General features: G+C 41.0%; 1 protein-coding gene across 2 annotated transcripts; it reads left to right on the top strand.

Moving 5' to 3' along the window:
* Positions 1 to 448: 448 nt before the first annotated feature.
* Positions 449 to 21,251, top strand: LOC147148849 (disintegrin and metalloproteinase domain-containing protein 10-like). 2 transcript variants are annotated; one of them, XM_086029121.1, is made up of 16 exons: positions 449 to 667; positions 3,776 to 3,926; positions 7,639 to 7,757; positions 9,936 to 10,094; positions 10,604 to 10,764; positions 12,125 to 12,274; positions 13,262 to 13,354; positions 13,450 to 13,633; positions 14,372 to 14,535; positions 14,675 to 14,858; positions 16,042 to 16,192; positions 16,278 to 16,461; positions 16,568 to 16,676; positions 16,758 to 16,978; positions 17,453 to 17,579; positions 18,709 to 21,251. In XM_086029121.1, exons 1-16 carry the CDS (start codon positions 601 to 603, stop codon positions 18,891 to 18,893), a joined length of 2,409 nt encoding a protein of 802 aa, XP_085885247.1. In that variant the 5' UTR covers positions 449 to 600; the 3' UTR covers positions 18,894 to 21,251. The 2 variants fall into 2 exon arrangements, with proteins under 2 accessions (XP_085885247.1, XP_085885248.1); XM_086029122.1 differs by having other exon boundaries at positions 451 to 667; positions 10,604 to 10,704.
* The last annotated feature ends 97 nt before the right edge of the window (positions 21,252 to 21,348 follow it).

Below are 21,348 nucleotides of genomic sequence, written 5' to 3'. Positions count from 1 at the left end.
ATATATATATATATATATATATATATATATATATATATATATATATATATATATATATATATATATATATAATGTACTGTATGTATGTGTGTGTGTATATATATGTATATGTATATATATATGTGTGTGTATGTATATATATATATATATATATATACACATACATATATGTGTATATATAATATATATGTATGTGTGTGTATGTATATATATAATGTATATGTATGTATATATGTATATGTATGCATTTATTTATGTTGGACGTCAATTATACGTTGTTTTTCGCTTTTCTGGCCCGTTTCCTTTCCACCGTACATCTCAAACAATAACAATAATCATATTGTTTAAATTTACAATGCCAATTAAAACTGCATTATTAAGGGTGCGATTGTATTCGACGTAGTGAAATGCGTGTAAGTGTACCTAATGAGAAGTGTCCGGGATCCTGGACGCATTCGGGGAAGGGATAGCAACTGCGCTGCGCGTGACGTCAGCGCGCAGGAGCGAGGGGGCGACGAGTGGTAGCTGCAATAAACACACAGGGCGTCTGCGCCTATCTAACTAGGACAATAAAGTGCAAACGGCATCAATGCTTTAACAATGGAGCTATCCGATATGCTTCTCCTGAAACTTGTCCTTTTCGCCTACTTGCTGCACGACACTCAAGGTGAGCGAAGCTTTTTTGTGGGAGGGAGGGAAACACTACGCAAATAAAAGATGTGGATAAGGGGTTTGCCGAAAGGCTGCCTAGCTAAGCTAACTTCGCGGCTAACGTTGGGGATCAGTGGGGCCTGCTTGTTGTGAAGGGGACTGCACCCTTTTCGCCTTGGTTTCGCCTGAAAACGAGACACGGCGGAAGTCTTGCACGGAATCGGGCGGCTCTTTGATAAATAACAATCTTTTTCATGTCGCCCCGCGTGTTGTCACCGGCCTTCTCGCCTGGTTTATGTTGTATTATTGTGCTTATCTCGCCGATGTCCATTGTTGTGAGAAGATGGGAGATGCCGACTGGCTGCTTTCAACGAACCGTTAGCTTTATGCTACCGAGAGCTCGCTCCTATTTCGTTTACACAATCGCCGTTAAAGTCATTCTGCAGTGCACTTTTAGTTTGACAGTCATGTTACATTTTAACAATCCACACGAAAGCTATGGTGAAGTTTATTTTTTATTTTTTGTCCCAAGTGCTCACACTCATAAAAGAATATTACTCTATAGCTAACGCGATACGCGGCTGCATATATCAACTTTAGGGCAATATACGATTGAAAACGGTGTTCATTTTCGCTTATTACTCATGTTTAAGTGTTCAAACATACTACTGTTGTAAGTGATTGTGTCGTATAAGACTTGCTACATGTGTTTTTTATATACGGTTTAAAATAGCAACAATGAAGACTAGTGTAGTTGCCTCAACTCTATTTGTGGATAACTGACTTGAGAAAACACAATTTTAAGCTACCGCATTGGTTTTGTTTTTTTAAACTTTTCATTTTTTTATTATTTCTCATGTTTAAGTGCTATCATATGGTGCTGGGGTGTGTGTCAGTGTGTATTATTGTCATTAAACACTTGTTACAAGACAGCACACAGGGGAGTCAACTATATAGTGTCGTTTTTATGTTTAAAAAACAAAGCATCAAACAGTCTTCTCAACTTAATCTTTATTGATCACCATGACTTACACACAGACAAAGAAAAACATGTTTTCAAGCAACCACATGTTTTTTTTTTTTTTATGGTGACAGCAAACTAAAAATGACTTGGGCTATAAGGCTAGCGACAACGTATTATTGAAAGATTGTTTGTTTTTCGATTATTTGTCATGTTTAATTATACTGCTGGTGTGTATTAGTGTGTTTGTCGTAAAACACTTGATACATGCCCGTGCAGTACTTGGGAGTCAATGTCAGTGTCATTTACAAAACTGTTTTCAGAAGGAAAAAATCAATGTCAACAAATAAGAAGAGTTGAGTCGCCTCAACTCAATCTTTGTGGGTAACCAGGACTTGGGCAATTTTTCATAAGCAAATTATTATTTTTCTTGATATTTTGACAGAAAGTTAAAATGACTTTGAGAATTATGCTATTTGGTTCACAACATTTAATTAAAAAAAAAAAAAAGGTCAGCTCTGAAGTCAGTTTTTCTCTGCATGGAATTTCTAATTAAAAGCTCAGTTTGGGGTTGTAAACTTTCATGCAAAAATTCCAATATGATGGACTGTTCACATAAGTGGCATGAATGTCTCTTGCTTGTAAAAATTAGAATATTCCAGAATAGTCACGGCTTTTACTTCTCATACTCACCTCAATGAAAAATTTAATGTTAACACCTAAATTTTTCATAATGCTCATGAGCAGTGAACTAGCTCGGTCTACTTGTACCGTCTGTTACATTGTTACTCGTGATGATGGAAATTTCGTCTCTCAGGCGTAATTACAGAGAATCACATTTACTGAAAATATCTCCTGCAGGTCTAGCTCTGTTGCCATAATACGACTGCAAATACAATACAGCGCACCGCAAAGGGTTGCATTGCTGTCATTTCGTGTCGCACATCTCTGAGAGTTGCGTTGTTGTCGTGTTTTGTGCAAATGGAATTCGGGCTGTTTTTGCACCGTGAAGCAGTGGCATAAACGGGTGGAGGTGCTCGAGCAACATTCTCCTTCATGCCCTCCACCCACTCTTCATGTGGAGAAATAATTATACTGTGACACTGGGGGTTGTTGTTGAGCACAGCCATGAAGACAGTTCCTTTTTAGTGAGATACATGCAATCGTTTTTTTAATTTTATTTTTTAAACTCAGCACTGGCTAATTTTCATATATTTTTAACCTTGTCTATTGTGCGCCTGCTTGATTGTCCCACTGACAAGATGACAAGACAAGCGTCACTACTACAGATAGCTGCCATTGTGTTAGATAAAACGCTTAAATTTGAGCATTCGTGTTGAAAATTTAAATGATGATGATGATGCTTACAAATGTGGTTTGTTTTTTAGTTGATGATTTATAGCTTTGCTTTGAGACATTGTCATACCAGTACATCGGTCTCACTCTAAAATGCCTTTGGTTCCCAAATCAGAATTACTCAGTTTTCATGAAAATGTCACAAAATGATGAAACTTTGATGGCAATAAGTGGCAAAACTTGCAAAATTTGCTAACACTGCAATACAATGACAAGTCTCTTAAACAGTGTTTCCTTCATTTTATATCATTTTATTTTCCATTGGATGTATGTGATTTTGGCATGTCCCTTACACTGCTCTGCTAACTACAGTGTGCGTAATAAGTGTTTAAATGATAATAAATGAAAAATGTGCATGGTTTTACTCGTCACAACAAGTTATTTGATCAAATGAGTCATTTGACCATGTATGTTCTATTTGCATAATCATACTGAATTGCTGTGCACTCTGGCCCTTGAGGAACCTGATGTTTTTCGTTGCATTACTACCAGCATTTTCTTAGTTCAGTGGAGGCTGAAAACATTGGCTAGGTGCAGAGTAAATATTTACACTTACGAGTCGTCATTTTTTTCATTTTGTGTGTGTAGCTGGATGTTGTCAAGCTTAACATGTCCACTCTGGCAAAGCAAAATATCAATTGTCAAACAGTACAAATTTAATGGAACATTTCAATTTTGAAAAAGGGAAGTCCCAAAGGTCATCTTTTTTGCTATTGACTAATAAACTTGAGATTACTTCTGCCTTAAACATTTTACAAGCCTATACTAACAGAGACACTGTGTGTCTTCCTGTTTGCCTCCACCCAGGACACTACCGGAATCCCCTCAACAAGTACATCCGTCACTATGAAGGCCTTTCTTATGACACAGAGCTGGTACACAGCAACCACCAAAGGGCCAAAAGGGCGCTCTCCCACGAAGACCAGTTCCTGTATTTAGATTTTCACGCGCATGGAAGGTTGGTCAACTTTGACATTAAATACAAATGTTTTGTGTTAAAGATTTTTTAATCCTACTTATGTGCCGTTTGGGCAACCATCTATGTCTATATTGTTTACATTTGATTGGAAGTATGAGCAAACTCTTAAAAGTGTAAGGGAAAACAATTTTTCCGTAGTTAATTCCATCCTAGACATGCTCAATGGCTAATGGATGTCTAGGTGACACCTTTCTGAATCTTTCTTTGGTAACTTTATCACACTAGTATAAAGCAATTGATGATTTCCTGTCTCCACAAAGCTTTGGCTCTTGTGTTGTTCGTGGCACGACTGTGAAATGACAAAGGCAAAGTGCGCACTTTTATCAAGCGATATGATTCACCTCGGAAATTCGGTGTGACTGCTGAGTGGTACTGTTGCTCTGTTACAATAACAAAGGATGAAAGTAATAGTGGGCTTTATCGCCGATTGATATACAGTGATACCTCTACTTAAGAAATTAATTGGTTCTGGAAGAAATTTCTTCAGTAGAAAGTTTTGTAAGTAGGGACGTGTTTTCCATGTAAATGCCCTAATCCGTTCCAAGCACCCCCAATATTCAGACATAAATGTTTTACAAAGCATAAAAATGCATCAAAACATGTAACAAATACATGTTACAATTAGATTATTGCGCAATAAATGAGAGTTGTGCATAATGTAAAAAAACAAAGAATAGAGTAAAGAATAGAAATGATGGTTGTTTACCTTTGAATTGCTGTCCTCATCGCTTTTTGCCCTCTTTGGTTCATGTTCTCTCTCAGAAGTGGTTTTTGCCTGGCGTTTTGTAAAGAACTGATTTAATAACGTGGCGACTGTCGATACATTACAGTCATATTCTTTGGCGAGATCGACCAAACGCATTCCTTTTTCATACTTTTCTATTATCTCTTGCTTTGTTTGTATGGACCAAAAAAAGGCGTTTCTAATTCACGTAAAACTATGGGAACACCTCATGGCCCGAGGGGCGAATGACGAGGACGCTGCATCTATCTATCTACACACATAGAGACATACGGAAGAGGTCCCTTTTAGCCAATGGGACGCCAGGAAGATGCTAAGTAATAGCCAATGGCAGAGCAGCTATGAGTGTGTTGCGTTCAGGAAACTCTGGAGCTGCGATTAGCAGCCCATACTGCGGGTAACAGCCCATACTTTTTACCTTTCGTATCCTGAAATTTATTTTGCTGCAACAGGCAATATTTTTCTGTTGAAGCTTTTTGTACCTTGAAAATTTCGTAAGAAGAGACGTTCGTAAGTAGAGGTACCACTGTACCACACTAATTGCAGCATATCATAGCCTGTGACTAATCTAGGTAGTGAAATCACAACAATCTGATTGGATGCTCAGTGAGCAATGGAGCACTGTGACCTTCAACAATAGCACATACGACTTAATTGCTGGATCATTGCCTATGATTGTGACATGCTTTATATTTTTATTCACTTCATTCTTTCATTTTAAACACTGTAAATACTTGCTTTTACTTGTTTACTGTGCTTCACTTGTTAGGTTTTTATTGAAATAGTTAACACTAGTTTAGTGGTAAGACAATAGTAAGGTCCATCAAAAAAAAAAAAAAAACAAGTGACCCAGAGAAGTGTTGAAAGCTGGAATGCTATATATACAGGTACATAAATCGGGGACTGTAACGCATCCTTACCTATGTCTGAATGCCATAGCATCCATAATATCGTTGATAGATTTTGAGTACACATGGCTAGAAATGAACAAAATAACATCATAATGATATCTTACCCTGGTTCAGCTTCAGTTGCTGCAATGTTATACTTCCCAATGTTATACTTCCCAGTCGCCTTCGTCTTTGCTGCTGTAGTCTCAAGGTGTTCTTGTTTTGTTCGTGTGTCTCATTGCTAATATTATTTCTGTGACTCCTGAGGCAGTAGCAATGGAAAACTGACCACCTCAAACTAAAGCAAGTAGAACCAAGCCACTATAGTGCAGCGAAAAAGGGGGCAAGGCAATATATGCCCTGTTGCTTAGAGACTGTGTGCCGTATCAAGATGACATCAGAGCAAACTGATTGGGTGCTAATTAGGATTGTGACAAGTCAAAACATCATCGCCTTTAATCCGTCCTCAGAGAACTAAAGCGTTTGTTTTGGCTGAGAAAGCGTTTAATGAGCAATGTGCTTTATTTAATGGATAATACAGCTGCTGTCATCTGCATTTAAAATGATGACTTATAATAGCGTTAGCATGCAACGTAAATACAATTATGGTGCTATCACTCAAAGGTAAGCTTATCAAATATTTTTCAATATTTTGTTACAAGACCTTGTATTAGATCTCATTATGTTGTCCCAAGTGTTTCTCATTGTGAGCTAATCAATGCCTGTGGCTGCTCTGTCACTAGCTTGCTACACAATTTTGTTGATATATTGTTCTTTGATTACACAAATATGGGGTTAGACTTTTTCACTGTAGCACAATACAGTGGTATATCGGAACACCTCATGGCCCCCGGGGGCCATTATCACATATATACTGTATATATCTACTTGTCTATCTACGCACATAGAGGCATACGGAAGAGGTCCCTCTTAGCCAATGGGATGCCAGGAAGATGCTAGGTAATAGCCAATGGCAGAGCAGCGATGAGTATGTTGCGTTCAGGAAACTCTGCAGCTGCGAGTAGCACCTCATGCTTTTACCTTTCGTATTCTGAAATGTCTTTCGTAACAAGAGGCAATATTTTCCTGTCGAGGCATTTCGTAACTTGAAAATTTCGTATCAAGAGACGTTCGTAAGGAGAGGTACCGCTGTAGCCAAAACAATAATTTGATAGATCATCGTAGCCGCTGCGCAGCTAGACGTAGACGCGCACGAAGCCCGCCGCCTCGTCGGTGGCGGCCGTTTGCTGGGGAGTTTCTCGTGCAGTTCAACTGAGAAAGGAACCAATCAGTCGTAAAAAAAAAAAAGTCTTTATGTTAAACCTAATATGTTGATGTTTAGTTGTTCTTTTGCTGTGATGAGGAGGTGGCGTGTTTTTGTACGAGCGTGTCCACACTCTCCGTGACCATCTGGCTCTGAGCTCGGCAACGACCGTTTATCTTCCTGCGTGGAGCAGAGCCTGCTGTTGCCAACCTCAGACGCTGCTTAATAGGCGGGAGAATGATAAGAGCTGTGCAGAACACGGAAGGAAGACGGCTGTTTCCTTGAAAAGCAAAGATTTTGCCAGCTTCTTTTCCCGCTTGAATTGTCCTTGACAAAGCTAGGCACACAATTGTCCCTCTGAATATTTATTTTACTGCGTTGCATTTAGAACCAGTGGATAAACATGAGTGGAATATTCAGTCTGTTCTTACTTACCGGTTTGTGTATATACATGCAGAATTTCATTTTGCTCAACGTGGGTGTTAATTTGTCTGCTTAACACTAGCTAATAAAGAGCGTTCGTGAATGTCCAAAGAGGCCCAATGTTTACTTTTTATTTCTCCCTTCCTTTTTGAATAAAAATTCTCTTCAACAGAAAAGCAATGCTCTCACTTTCCCCCTCTCATTTGCATTCTCTCTCTTCCTCAAAGGCTTTGCGAATGTTATCAATCTCCTTAAGTGAGGCCCAATTTGAATCCAAATCCACAAGCACACTTCTCCGCAAAATATCAAGCATTTTAGATCATTGCTAAAAATATGCTGTTTTGTTCACATTGCCTCTTTATTTTCTTTCAGGCATTTTAATTTACGCATGAAGAGAGATACGAGCTTGTTCACACCAGACTTGAAGGTGCAAGTTTCAGGAGAAGAGTCAACGTATGATACCTCTCACATCTACACTGGAGAAATATACGGTGAGAAAAGTCCCCCTTAAAGGGATGTCGTGCTATGCTCGGACCAGCCTCATTCGACAGAAAATCGACTTGCAAACTATAAAACGATCTAATACAAGCGATGAATCAAATATTCCGCCTTTACAAAAGTATTCATGTTCAGTTTGATTGGTAGTTTCAGGAGTAGTCTTTTCGCAATATGTTCATTAATGTGGTTGTAGTTTCCGATGGTGTATAATTGTACTGCAGCAGACTGAGAGCTGTTTATATATTATTGACTCTCTTGTTACTAATGGAGCCAAACAAATGCACTGTATAAACACATCTCAGCTGTGGTGCAGTACAGTTCTACACCACTGCAAACTACAATTACACAATAATAACTCTCTGACAGCATCAATCCAGATTGGACTTTATGTTTGCAGAATATTTGATCCGGCTCTTGTTTTGGATATTACTGCAATGTGCGAGTGATCATTTTGATGTCGTGCTTGGTTGGTGTACTGTATATTTCATGACAAAGATCCATAAACCATTACTAAGGCAACGTGACTAATCGATGAATTCGACTTTTAGGTCAGCCGGAGTTTTATTTTTATTAAACTCATTCACTGCCATTGATGAATTTACTACTCTTTTCACAGTCCAGCCATTCAAACCCAAGAACCTATTTATATTTTTTTTTCCAGGGATGCTCTGATCGATCGGTCTCCGATCATGATCGTCCGATTTTCGCGAAAAATGACGTGACCGCAATATTCGATCAAAGCCTTTTATTGCCGATCAAAACATCCGATCACCCGCAGCTCATTCTTCGCAGCCTACAGCCGTGTTGTGTCCCTCCCCCTCTGCTCGCTGCGGAGGCGAGGCTGCTACGTTCACGCCAACTGCGGTGGGAGCATTTCTGGCGGCGCGTTTCAATTGGAGTCAATGTAGTTCCCGCGGGCTGGCGCGGTATAAATGATGCTTTTGGAGCGGTGGGACGTCGTCGCGTATTAATAATAACAAGTCAATTTTTTTGCCATTCCGCCTCGTGGCAGCAAACCAGCATCGGGCATACTACGTGACTACGTCTCACACACAGCCAAACAGAGCCGCGATAAAAACTGTAAAAAAAAAAAAAAAAAAAAGCCGCTGATTGGCCGCTGAGACAAAATGGCCAAAAAGTTGATTTGTTTAATACGCGACGAAATCCCACCGCTCCAAGAGCATCATTCATGCCGCGCCGCAGCAACCGCGCCCGCCCGCGCGCGCGAGCTACATTGACTCCAATTGAAACGCGGCGCCAGAATCGCTCCCACCGCAGTTGGTGTGAACGTAGTAGCAATTTCTGCTGTGTGGAGTTTGCGTCTTGTAATACTGTATATGCCATGAAAAGGTACCTCGCGGAGGGGAGCATGGCCAAAAGTTTCAACACAACCAACTTAATCCGACATTTGAAGAAGAAGCAATTGGGAGACTATGGTGAGTTTACGAGGCTCACTGCATTGAATAAAGTCAAGGCGAGCAGACGGCGTATGGCACGCATGCTGCAGCTTGTTAAGCATGATGCGTTACTGTCACAGCGCAGTATAGTCACCATAAATAAATGGCAAAATATACAGATTTTCCATCTGATCGGAATCTGTATCGATATCGGCCGATCTCGCTCATGCATGATCGGTATCAGTGTCATAAAACCTGATCGGAACATCCCTATTTTTTTCAAACGTTAGGGTAAAAGAGGGTCTGAAATTGTTTGGCAGTGAATGAGTTAATATGAAGTAAAACAAAACTTGTTTCCATAGTTTGTTTCCATAGTCTCCCAAAGAATATCCTATCTTATGCGCACTGATTACACCGACAGCTTAGTCGCAAATAGAGATAAGGTAGTGTAGAAAAGATGCTGAGTTTCGTCAAACATTTGGAATTGGTTCAGTTTTGCAACACAAGAAAATGAGTCAAAGAATAGTCTGCTGCAAAGCATGTTTAAAGGCTATCGCAACTGAAGGGAGTAGCATGACCAGATTATTTCAACATTTCCAACACAGTCACAAGGCAGCAAGGGTTGCTCAATAAGTGACTTTTTGAAAGAGGATGGTAGGAAGCCCGAAAAAGAAGCAGGCCTGATCAGAAACTCCCCAAAAATAAAGCTCCTGTGGTCTGTTTTCTTGCTCCCCTCACTTTCAAATAAAATGCCTCTGTAATTTGTCTCCGCAGGTGAGAAAGGGACACTTGCTCATGGATCCATCGTGGATGGTAAATTTGAGGGCTTCATTCAGAGTTACCACGGCAACTACTACGTGGAGCCCACCGAGCGATACCTGGAGGGCAAAGATGTGCCTTTCCATTCTGTCATGTACCACGAGGACGACATACGTGAGTCCTTGACAACTGCGCGCTCACAATTACTCAAAACGGGCCGTGCAGTAAGCGGTTCTGTGTCATTTACTGATTGCATATGAATACGTGCGATCCGAAAGTGTAAAGTTAATCTCTCTGATCTGATGTAGGCAGATTGGTGTGAACCCCCCCCCCCCCCCCCCCCCCCCCTGAAAAGCAGGGCAACTCAGTCTGCTCATTAGCTGAGTAACATGATCTTTCTCTCGGGGTCCTGCCTCATTAAAACTGTCTACGCAACATTGGTCGGGACAGTGAGCAGCACCCACGTTTCATTTCTAATCACCTTTCACATAGAGACGGTGTTAAATATGAGAGGAATTTTTAGTAAATAAAGTAGGAGTACAACGTGACCGAGGCTCAGGTGGCGTGTAAGGACACCCATTAGCTGATCATGAATAGCATCACAAACAGAGTGACTCAGAGGGTTAAGTAGCTAACGTTGTCTCCATAATCCTGACAGTGTTGTTTCGGCCTCTTTCACTTAGACTACCCTCACAAGTACGGCCCGGCGGGAGGCTGTGCTGATAGCTCGGTGTTTGAGAAGATGAAGAAGTACCAGGCCTCCGCTGTCGAAGAGCCGTCCAAGGTGAACGTCACCACACGCTTGCAGTCGAAATGTTCGGCAGAAAGAAAAGTGGTGAATCTGGTATGTTTCTCCCATTGGCAAACACGGCCAGGGAAATGTATGCCCGGCCACAACATTATGACCACACGATCTAAGGAGATCCAATACAAGAGTTCAATCAAATATTCTGCTTTACAAAGATTGTAATCTGCTGCTTTAATTCACACTGACCGAGTTGAATGGAAATGCCAGTCATTCTCCCGTGACATCTCCCTGAAAAACAACCAACATGCTATATATGTGATGTGTTTTATAAGAAAAATAACACTGTTTGTAGTATTGCACTTTATTTAAAAAAATACCGTAATAACATAATTAAATAAGAATAAAGATTTTAACAGTTTGCGCATAGTGATTAATTAATTGTACAGCTCCTTCTGGCGTGAGCGCCTCTACCACAGCGTAGTAGAATGTAGAAATACATCCATATTCAATGAAGTGTTCAACAACTAAATGACTCCAGAGGCTGCTATAATATTAGTCATTTTTTGCTGAGGATAAGGAATATAGGCCTCTTAGTATTGTTACATCCACACGTGGCTCCACCATTTGTGTTCAAATATCCATCGCCCAAAGGCGTATTATATCGCAACACCGATGCTATTTATTAGCGTGTCGATTGTGTTTTGCATTGTACTGTATATTAGCATTAATTTCCTACGGCAAAGTTATTTGGGTTGTTATCAACACACAATGTGTAAATAATTCTCTTTGTTTTATGTTTAGTTTGACATGAAACTTAAAACGGGCCGTGCCAATAAACAACTTGAAGCCTCTTTTTTTTTTTTTAAGCGTCTGCCAAACTGCTGCGTGTTGTGAAGTGAATTTAGTTTTGTCCGCTGTCACCGCGCAGCACGTATATCTCAATATTTTGCTCGAGAGCCAAGGCAAGAAGATCGACCAGGCAACGCCTTATTAAAAAATAAACTATAACAAAAAAAACAAACAACCGTGTACGTCATTATTATCAATATTGTTATGGTTTTCATTTGCAGTGGTGGGTTGCTGAATCTTACATTTGGAGTCTCCTGTAGCTGAATTAAAAATGCTGGCAGAACATTAGATGCAGCACTTGTACTGGATCTCATGAGGTTATTTGTGTGTCCATAATGAAAGACAATAGCGTGACGTCGTCATCCTCAATTCACACAGTATGTTCAATTTGTTCTCGTGAAATGCTCCTGCCATTATTTCGTCCTCTTTCTTTCGTGAGCCATATATAGGATGGAAGCAATGCATGTTGCATGAAGGTTGCGTACCTTTAAAACTAGAGGGCAGAAATATCCGACATGATTTATTCAGCTGCTGTTTGGTTGTAAATGCCCTTACAGTATACTATGTTTAATTTATCTGCAGTCTATTTCCTCCTCTGTCACACCAGGCACTCCACAGTCAGGCGGTCCTTAATGACTCTGTAATGCTGAGAAAGAAGAGGATGGCGCAGGCTGAGAAGAACACGTGCCAGCTCTTCATCCAAACAGATCACCTCTTCTACAAGTATTACAAGACAAGAGAGGCTGTCATCGCTCAGGTGAGACGCAGCTAAACAGATAAACCCGGCGTGGGATTAAGGACGTGATTGCCACTCATAACGCACTGCCGATTGCGTAACGCGCCATAATGACTCACGACAGTTGCTCTTTGCACCTTCTGCATGCTAATTAACATGTCGAGCTGTCTTTGTTCGAAGCCGTTCGTCACACTTCATCGAAAACGTCAAGTTGATACGCGTTAATACACCTCATGCAACATCATACCAAACCTAATGGCTAAAACGTTTTCAGTATGTCTGCATTGCAGACATTAAGTGGCGTGAGTCCAATTCATGCTGCCCCCATTGAAATGAATGGAAATTCCATTAATCCGCCACAGCCATACCCCAAAAAAAACACTAAAATAAATTGTAATGAGGAAAACTAGCATTCTATAAAATCTATATTTACTTTATAACAACATACAGCAATGACATAATTAAATAGAAAGTAAAGAAAATATATTTTGTCGTCCTTTTTTCTTCAATTAAATGATATAGTGCTGCTCCTTCTGGTGTGCACGTCTTGGCCACCTGGGGGCAGTATAATACAGACAGATGGATATCAATGGAGACAGAGGAGCGGGCACGGGACTACACCGGAGCTAGCGGCTGCTATAACCTCACCAGAAATCCGTGCCTTCTGGTAGGCTAAACCATGGATAAATCCAAGAAAAAAAAGTTCGGGGTAAAAACAGAACATTCAATGCTACTCCCTACATGAAGTAGCTTGCGGAAGATGACAGTTTACAATTTCTGAATGTAAAGATGAAGGTAACTGTTTACAGTCCTGATTTGCCGCAGTGTCAAACGGAACAAAAAAATACACATTGGCCAGTCGAAATCTGTATTTTAATTGCCTATTATTTTGCAAATATATATACATATAGATTTTTTTAAATTGAAGTTGATAGCTGCAACTAAATATACAAGACATTTCATCAAATTCTCCTGTTTATGTGTTTGTGTGTTGTCTCACCATTTCAGATCTCCAGTCACGTCAAGGCCATAAATGCCATCTATCAGGGCACAGACTTCTTAGGGATTCGCAACATCAGTTTCATGGTTAAACGAATCAGGGTAAGTCTTCTATTGTTTTTTCGACCTCCTTTGTTATGCCGAAAATACTCCGTCATAGTTTGCTATAAAAAAAAAGCTCTCCTCCTCCCACACAGATAAACACCACCAGCGATGAGAGGGACAAATCCAACCCGTTTCGCTTTGGTAACATCGGAGTGGAGAAGTTCCTGGAGCTAAACTCGGAGCAGAACCACGATGACTACTGTTTGGCTTACGTTTTCACCGACAGAGACTTTGATGATGGCGTCTTGGGTTTGGCCTGGGTGGGAGCCCCTTCAGGTACCACACAGCCATCATCACTGTGCAGTAACTGGAAACAATTGGCCATGGGTTGAAAGGGGAACTCAAGGCAAAACATTGCTTTGCAATAATATGTTCTATGTGCCTCCAATATGGCATTGCGATTATTACTGCGTTTGTGAAATAACAATTAAACAGATGAATCCATCCGTTTTCATCGTGTGACGTTCGCAGTACGAGCCCGGGGGGCAGTTTGACGCCAATGTCAGTCAACAATGAGGGGGGGGGGGGGGGGGGCGATAAATAAGGCTAAAATGGCAGGGATGGATAAAAAATGACAATCTGCTTAATTCTTATTTCATAAACGCAATATTAACCAGATTACTGTTTAGATTAGAGGAAGCACATAGAACATATTATTGCAAAGCAAAACGTTGCCTTTTTTTGCCCACAGTGAGCAATTGTGATTTCTACATCATCGCAGCAATCTTTTAACCCTTGTCAGTGGTCAAGAATTTATGACTCATAAAGAGTGTGAGCTCAATGCCCAGTGAGCAATGTATCGCCGCTAAAATAAATAAACAGATAAATTCGGCGGCGTTTGAAATCGTAACTGACTCAGGTTGTTATGGAAACTAGAGTCAAACATCAAAAGGGATCGGAGATGTTCTTCCTCATGAAACATTGATACAATTTGGAATGTTTTCTTATCTCATAGCATTACATGCGTGCATTGGAGGGAGGCTTGTTTAAAAATGTGCTTATCATCATCGTCAGGGAGTTCTGGAGGGATCTGTGAAAAAAGCAAGCTGTACTCCGATGGAAAGAAGAAGTCTCTCAACACAGGCATTATCACTGTCCAGAACTACGCCTCCCACGTACCTCCCAAAGTCTCCCATATCACCTTTGCACATGAAGTAGGGCACAACTTTGGCTCCCCGGTGAGTAACTCGTGTACTACATTCACTCGCAGCAAGAAGGATTAAATGGAGCGTGGCCATCATTGTCTCCTGATCCTCTTTTGACCTTTGGTTTTCTTTTTTTTTTTTTTCTCTCTCTCTCTCTCTCTCTCATACACAGCATGACTCTGGATCAGAGTGCACCCCGGGTGAATCCAAGAGCCAAGACAAAAAGGAGAAGGGCAATTACATAATGTATGCTAGAGCTACGTCGGGAGACAAGCTGAACAACAACAAGTTCTCCATCTGCAGCGTGCGCAACATCAGCCAGGTGCTGGAGAAAAAGAGAAGCAACTGTTTTGTTGGTACGTACTGACGGTAAATGCATGTATGCGGCCAGAACACAAACCTATTAGAATGGTAACGGCTTTGAAATTAATATTGGCATTAGTGCAGTGCTATTTTTACTTGACTCAATTGGATCCTTTCTAAATATCAGACGGGGGGAGTGTTTGACAAATTATCACAAAATAATGTTTCATCCTAGTAACATCATTGTAAATGTTAGCAGTCAAGAAAAAGAAATGTCTGTCTTCTAGTGTCAAAGGTCAGAGACCTTTGTACTCAAGATATATTGTTTACTGCAAACTTCTTTTTTTTTTTAAATTAAACTATTGAAATAAACATTTCCTTTTACACCAAAACGCTGTTGTTGGTGCACAGGTTGAATAACCACTATACTAAACGCGTATGCAAAATTAACAAGGAATTGAATTAATGGTTGATCAAGTGACATATTTCATGTTGGGGAAAAAAAAAGTCTCATGACACATTACCAAACAAAAATGTCACACAAAGTGGATACAAAAGTAAAGTGCCATCTAGTGGAAGAGTATTTAATTGCTCTGCCTATCACTGTACGTCGCTGGCCTAGATGGACCAAGATCCATTTGATTGGTTTTGATAATTTATTTGTTCAATAGGAGACAGTTTACATGAACTACCTTTTCAATAGTTACCAAAAAAAAGGGGGACGGGAGTTCTACTATTACATTCACAAGGCTGATTTTTGTCATTAGTCCCCCTGCCAGAATGTACAGGCTGTGTGCTGATGCGAGTGAAGTTATTTTTTTTTTGTATTTAGTCTTTTATTGTGATATTTGCAATCACAATAAAAGACAAAATATAAAAAATATCATACTATCTGTATCAAGAACAAGACCAGCACCTTTACAAATACAGTAGTTAATACATTCCAAACTATTTGAAGGTGCAATTCACACATTGGTAAGCGCGTCAAAAGATGCAATCGGACACGTACAAGTTGACAATTTTGCACGCTTGTTATTGCACCATTAGAAAATCCAGTCCAGGAAATGTAAGCCTTCTGCATTATTTGTAGTTAATGAATAATTCTCGGGCAATTTAGGTGAAAGTGGATGATTACTCGCAGCACGGTATACATAGGGTGTATATTCGATTATTGGAGGTGTCGCGTTGCGAGGAACAAACGTCATCTTTGCGTATATTTTTTTCCCCTCCGACCAGAGTCTGGCCAGCCCATCTGTGGAAATGGCCTCGTGGAGCCAGGAGAGGAGTGTGACTGTGGCTACAGTGATCAGTGCAGGGACCAGTGCTGCTATGATGCCAACCAGGCTGATAACAAGAAATGCAAATTAAAGCCCAACAAAGTCTGCAGGTACGTTGCCATTTGTGTCCGTTTCTAATTGTCGGACCGTCGTTTGAGATCTTGTTGAGTCAGCATCTTGCACTTTTGCCCTCAGTCCCAGCCAGGGTCCCTGCTGCACCCCCGAGTGCAGCTACAAGGGACGCAATGAGAAGTGCAGGGACGAGTCGGAGTGCGCTCATCAGGGCATGTGTAACGGAGTGAGCCCCCAGTGCCCGTCGTCCGAACCCAAGGCCAACTTCACCGCTTGTCACGGCGAGACTCAAGTCTGTCTGAACGGGGTGAGTGGACCGGCGACTCGCAAACAGCTGGCCTCGAGGAAAAGAAGCCATGGAGATTCGCAACCGCCGTTACGTGGCTGACCTTTCCCCCGTTCCCCGCCCGCAGGGCTGCTCCGGCTCCATCTGCGAGAAGTACGGACTCGAAGCGTGCACGTGCGCCAGCCAAGAAGGAAAGGATGAGACGGAGCTTTGTCACGTGTGCTGCATGGAGAAGAGTGAGTCGTGTACTTCATATGTGCCCGTAGGACGGCATGCCGTGCGCCGGTGTTCTAATTGACTGGGCCTCATCTCTCCAGTGAATCCCAACACGTGCAGCAGCACGGGGTCGGAGCGTCTGGCTCGCTTCTTCAATAAGAAGGTGACCACCCTGCCGGCCGGCTCGCCGTGCAACGACTTCAAGGGTTACTGCGACGTGTTCATGAAGTGTCGCCTGGTGGATGCGGACGGTCCGCTCGCTCGACTCAAGAAGGCCATTTTCAACCCCGAGCTCTACGAGAATATTGCGGAGTGGATTGTGGTGCGTGGAATTTACTCCCGTACGGCTTTTCTATACACTTTGGGCGTCCTTGCCAAATGAAATAAATAGGCTCCATGGTAAAATACAAATCATCCTAATTCCAGCATTTTTGTAACCTAGTCCTTTAAAAAAAAAAAAAAACGCTTTGCTCGCTCACCACCTGTGAATGACACATTTTCCTTTTCGCTCTCTTCTTTGAAATGTTTGTGCTATGTCCTTGATAAGATATCTAGCTGGTGTATTTTTTATTGAATTTCCTGGGAAATATAGTCCGTACACTCTTGTTTGACTGTGTTCAATCATATTTGAACACACAAAAATGCCTTTTCACTTGCAAGTGAATGTCATTCTTAAAAATGTATGAACAGAACTAGCATAAACCTTAAAATTCAATGGATTGCCTGTTATTAGACACCTGAGGGATTTTTGTTGTGTTAACCGTTAAAGGGTTTGTTTGCTTGATTTTATTTCCAGGCCCACTGGTGGGCAGTGTTGCTGATGGGCATCGCTCTCATTATGCTCATGGCGGGCTTCATAAAGATCTGTAGCGTACATACACCCAGCAGTAACCCCAAGCTTCCTCCCCCTAAACCACTTCCAGGTGAGTTCGGACTATTTGACTACATTCAAAACCAATCAATCCAGCATTATGTATTCTACTCATTTTAGCGGGGATTTTATTTAATTTAATTTTTAGTTTGGGATTTTTCCATAATTTGGGGACGGCCCACAGCCCCGCGACCCACTTGAATAGATCCGCTCCTGCCTTGAGCAGATCTCCACATTCAGAACCAAAGCAAGAGTAATCGGTAACAAGATGAACATTTTTAAAGCAGTTTTTACTTGAGGGTCTTAGTTAATCATTTGTGATATTTTTACAAATTACACCTTGACAGCAGAAAGTGGAGGAAAATATATATTTTTTCTTATACTGAAATATCTTAATTCATGAGGCATTATAACTCAACTCTCAATTCACCTTTGTTTGTAGAGCACTTTAAAATAACCATTGCCGCAAGCTAAGTGCTGTATGTGGAGTAAAAATTACAGAGGTGGATGAAAAAAAAAAAAAATCCAAGCAGCGGCACTACAGCCAGGGAGGCCGGCACTTTGCCTGTGGTGGCCGCTCGTGGCGCCACTTTCCTGGACACGCATGTCAGGCATCCTGCTGGCTGCTCGGAGAAAGTGGTCTTGTGTTAAGTCTGCAGGGGTGGTATGGCTTACTCAATCTTACAAGTATAAGGTTGAGGACCCAATGATTTTCTTGGATTCGGCAGAGCTGGCGCTTAGAGAGTAGGAATGCTCAGGGATGGGAAAACACCTCGTTGGGGGTGTTTTGGGTGATGAATTATCATTTTAACATGCCTAAAAGTGCAACAAAAAAAAAGTAGATTTTCCATGGTATAGGCCCTTTGAAAACTCAGGGGAAGAAAATGCAATGAAAACAGGAGGGGGCCTAAAAGTTAACCCTGTGGAATACCACATGACAGTGGGGGAAAAAAAAAAGTGCGTGTATGTACCTGTTTTTATAATTAAATTTTTTTGAATAATTGGCCAATTTGTATTTTTTTCTGCCAAATATCAGAATTGGCCTTAAAAAAAAAAAACTATTTTGGTCGGGTGGAATCTGTTATTGAATGAACGTTATTTGTTGTCTTTATAAATGAAGCCCTAAGTCTTCGTTCCCGTCTCTCTCACGCCTCAACGTGCGTCTTCTCTCCCCCCGACAGGCACTTTGAAGAGGCGGCGAGCGCAGCAGCATGCGAGCTCCCAGGTGCAGCACCAGTCCCAACACGGCGGCCACGGCGGTTCGCGGCAGGCCCAAAGGCAGCCTCAGCGGCAGGCCCAGCAGCAGCACCAGCGACACCACCGCCAGCCGAGAGAGAACTATCAGATGGGGCAGATGAGACGCTGAGACATCCACCCCCCCTTCCCCTTGGGAACCCCCAAACCAACCCCGCCCTCCCCCGACACCCCCTCCAATGCCTTGGCTCCTCCTTGTGCCTACAGTGGGAAACTTAAAAGCGTCACTCCATCCAAAGAAAAGCCCGACATGGTTGCTAGTCACCACCGCATCCTCCATCTTACAGACACGCAAAGAAGAGAAAAATCCAGTGACTCAATTGGCGCGCAATCGAGCTTGTTTTTTTGGGGGGTTTTTTTGCCATCGTCATCTTATTTTGTTCATTTGGAAGGAGTGCCAAGGAGTGTTAAGTGATGTGTTTTGGTTCTCTTGCGATGTCGTCTCGAGTGACAAGCCCGTGGCTGCCGGTGAGTCGTTGCGTGCTTTTCTTGCGCCGTTCTAGCCACTCACAAGAGCGAGACGAGACACTCGGCGGGGGATTGGCGCCACTTTTGTGATTTCCACACATCCCAAAACGGCGAAGGACACATGCTCCGGTCTCTTGTGCAGACAGTCTCCTGCATGTGACTGTACATATTTAGTGTATCATAAGTAAAAACGAACTATTTCTTCTACTGTAAATGTGTAATTCTTCACTCTCTTGGTTTGTTTGTTTTTTTGTTTTGTTTATTTTATGTTTTGGTTAGCGCTCTCAGGACTTTTAACACAAATGAAGGCACGACAGTCGCCAGGAGTTCCTCGGATGTTGTTGCCGACCATCTGATGCCGTCGGGTCCTCTCTGCGGTGGTTCAATCAGGTGGAGCTTGTTCACTTTGGGTTGCTTGATTCTCAATTTGAGCAAAGTCACCATATCCTTTTTTTCCAAGGTTGTCTTTCCATTGCTTTATTTCTTGCTAACATGTTGCTTGTGCTGTGTAAGGGGAACGATCGCTCTGCTTGTCATCCTTTTTTTTTTTTGTCTTTTACCAATTTGATTTAGCTATATGAAGAATGAATAACCACTAACTGAATCTGAGGAGATGAGAAAGTGGCAGCTTAGTTTAGAGGTGAGCATTAGTGAAATGTGTGCGGAAATAAGTTTTAAAAATGACTGTGTGGATGGATTAACAAAAAAAAAAAAAAAAAAAAAATAGGCTTTTCATTCCATTGCTCATATAGCAAAACTTAAGAACTGGGCATGCAGAGTCATTAATTCAATGTGAGTGTTCTTGATTGACTTTGGTCTGTAATATGTGTCTCAACACAATGCTGACAACTTTTAATGTGGTAATAAAAGGAAGGAAGTCTTGTTGAAGCAGATTTTCACACAGCTTGACTTTGCTACGCCACTATCCCGGACTCAGTTGTGGTGACAGGAAGCACCTGCAGGCTTTTTTTTGAAGGACACATTTCACATCAGGCATTCTTTCCTTTCACAAAATAACACTTGATCCTGTCAGCCGGGCATGGTTCAGTCTTCGCTTGACACTAACAATAAAGGACATCATTTTTTTCATTATATATTTCATGCATTATTTTTTGCCTACTAGTCTGAATTGAGTTTAGATAGACATTATTCCATTTGGAGTGCATGCAGTTCAAATCATAACGAATGTCTTACAACACTGTCCCGAGGGTTGGAATAATTCCATGTTTTGCTGTGGATGGGTTGCAGAAAAGTGTCACAGTTAATGTCACATGATGGATGAATCAGGCTTGTGTCGTGTCTGTACAAAAAAAAGTGGATTTTTTTTTTTTTTTTTTTTTTAAATGTCATTCTTGGCTCCAGAATTTAACGTGTAAACTTGTACAGTACCTCGAAAATTTGCATTTCATTGAAAACTGAAAATTGCATTTTGATACATCTGTTGATTTGTTTTTATTTTATTTTATTCCAATTCAAAGATGTTCATATGTGACAAATCTCTTAAGTTATTTATGTTCTTGTATGTGCTAGTTCAACTGGAGTTTGCTTATGATACTTTTTCTCCACTGTCATCAATGATATAAAAACAATTGAGTGTGATGGATTTAATGTGACATTCTCATTTTAGTCTTTGTTATCCTGTGGCATGGTTTGGCTAGAAGAGCAGAAGAATAATGCCTGTAAATTTACTTTTCTTTTCATTTCGTAGTCTTGGTTTAAAAAAAAAAAGTTTTTAGATAAACGTGCACTGCAATGTCCAAATTGATTTTGAGTTGTAGGTGATGTAGGCCGAAAGAATTCACAATTAAAAAGTAACACTACTGTCTGATTTTAATGTTCACTGTGTTTTATACAGTATTGGAAATTTTTGTTCACTTTGAACATTTTTACTAAAAACAACAAAAAAATTCAATTGTATTGTGCAAAGAGATGTCATTTTTGGAGTACTTGAAATGCATTAATTAAACAACTCATTCAATAAATACACCACTGTTTAGTGTCAGCTGCTCTCTTTGTTGACACATTTTGAAAGTGTTTTCTTACCTTTATGACCTAAACATGAAATGTATTCCATAATACAAGCATACAACCACAATAAT

Source organism: Filicampus tigris, chromosome 4 (assembly GCF_054856515.1).
Source record: "Filicampus tigris isolate MCC_2025a chromosome 4, RoL_Ftig_1.0, whole genome shotgun sequence".
Lineage (NCBI taxonomy): Eukaryota > Metazoa > Chordata > Actinopteri > Syngnathiformes > Syngnathidae > Filicampus > Filicampus tigris.
This window is presented reverse-complemented; position numbering and strand designations above follow the sequence as displayed.

Bases quoted from the DNA above. Each gene is read 5' to 3' on its own strand.
- LOC147148849 (XM_086029121.1), top strand. From the start codon at position 601: ATGGAGCTATCCGATATGCTTCTCCTGAAACTTGTCCTTTTCGCCTAC. The intron at 14,536-14,674 runs GTGAGTAACTCG...TCTCATACACAG, and splicing joins GGCACAACTTTGGCTCCCCG to CATGACTCTGGATCAGAGTG. The intron at 16,677-16,757 runs GTGAGTCGTGTA...TCATCTCTCCAG, and splicing joins CGTGTGCTGCATGGAGAAGA to TGAATCCCAACACGTGCAGC.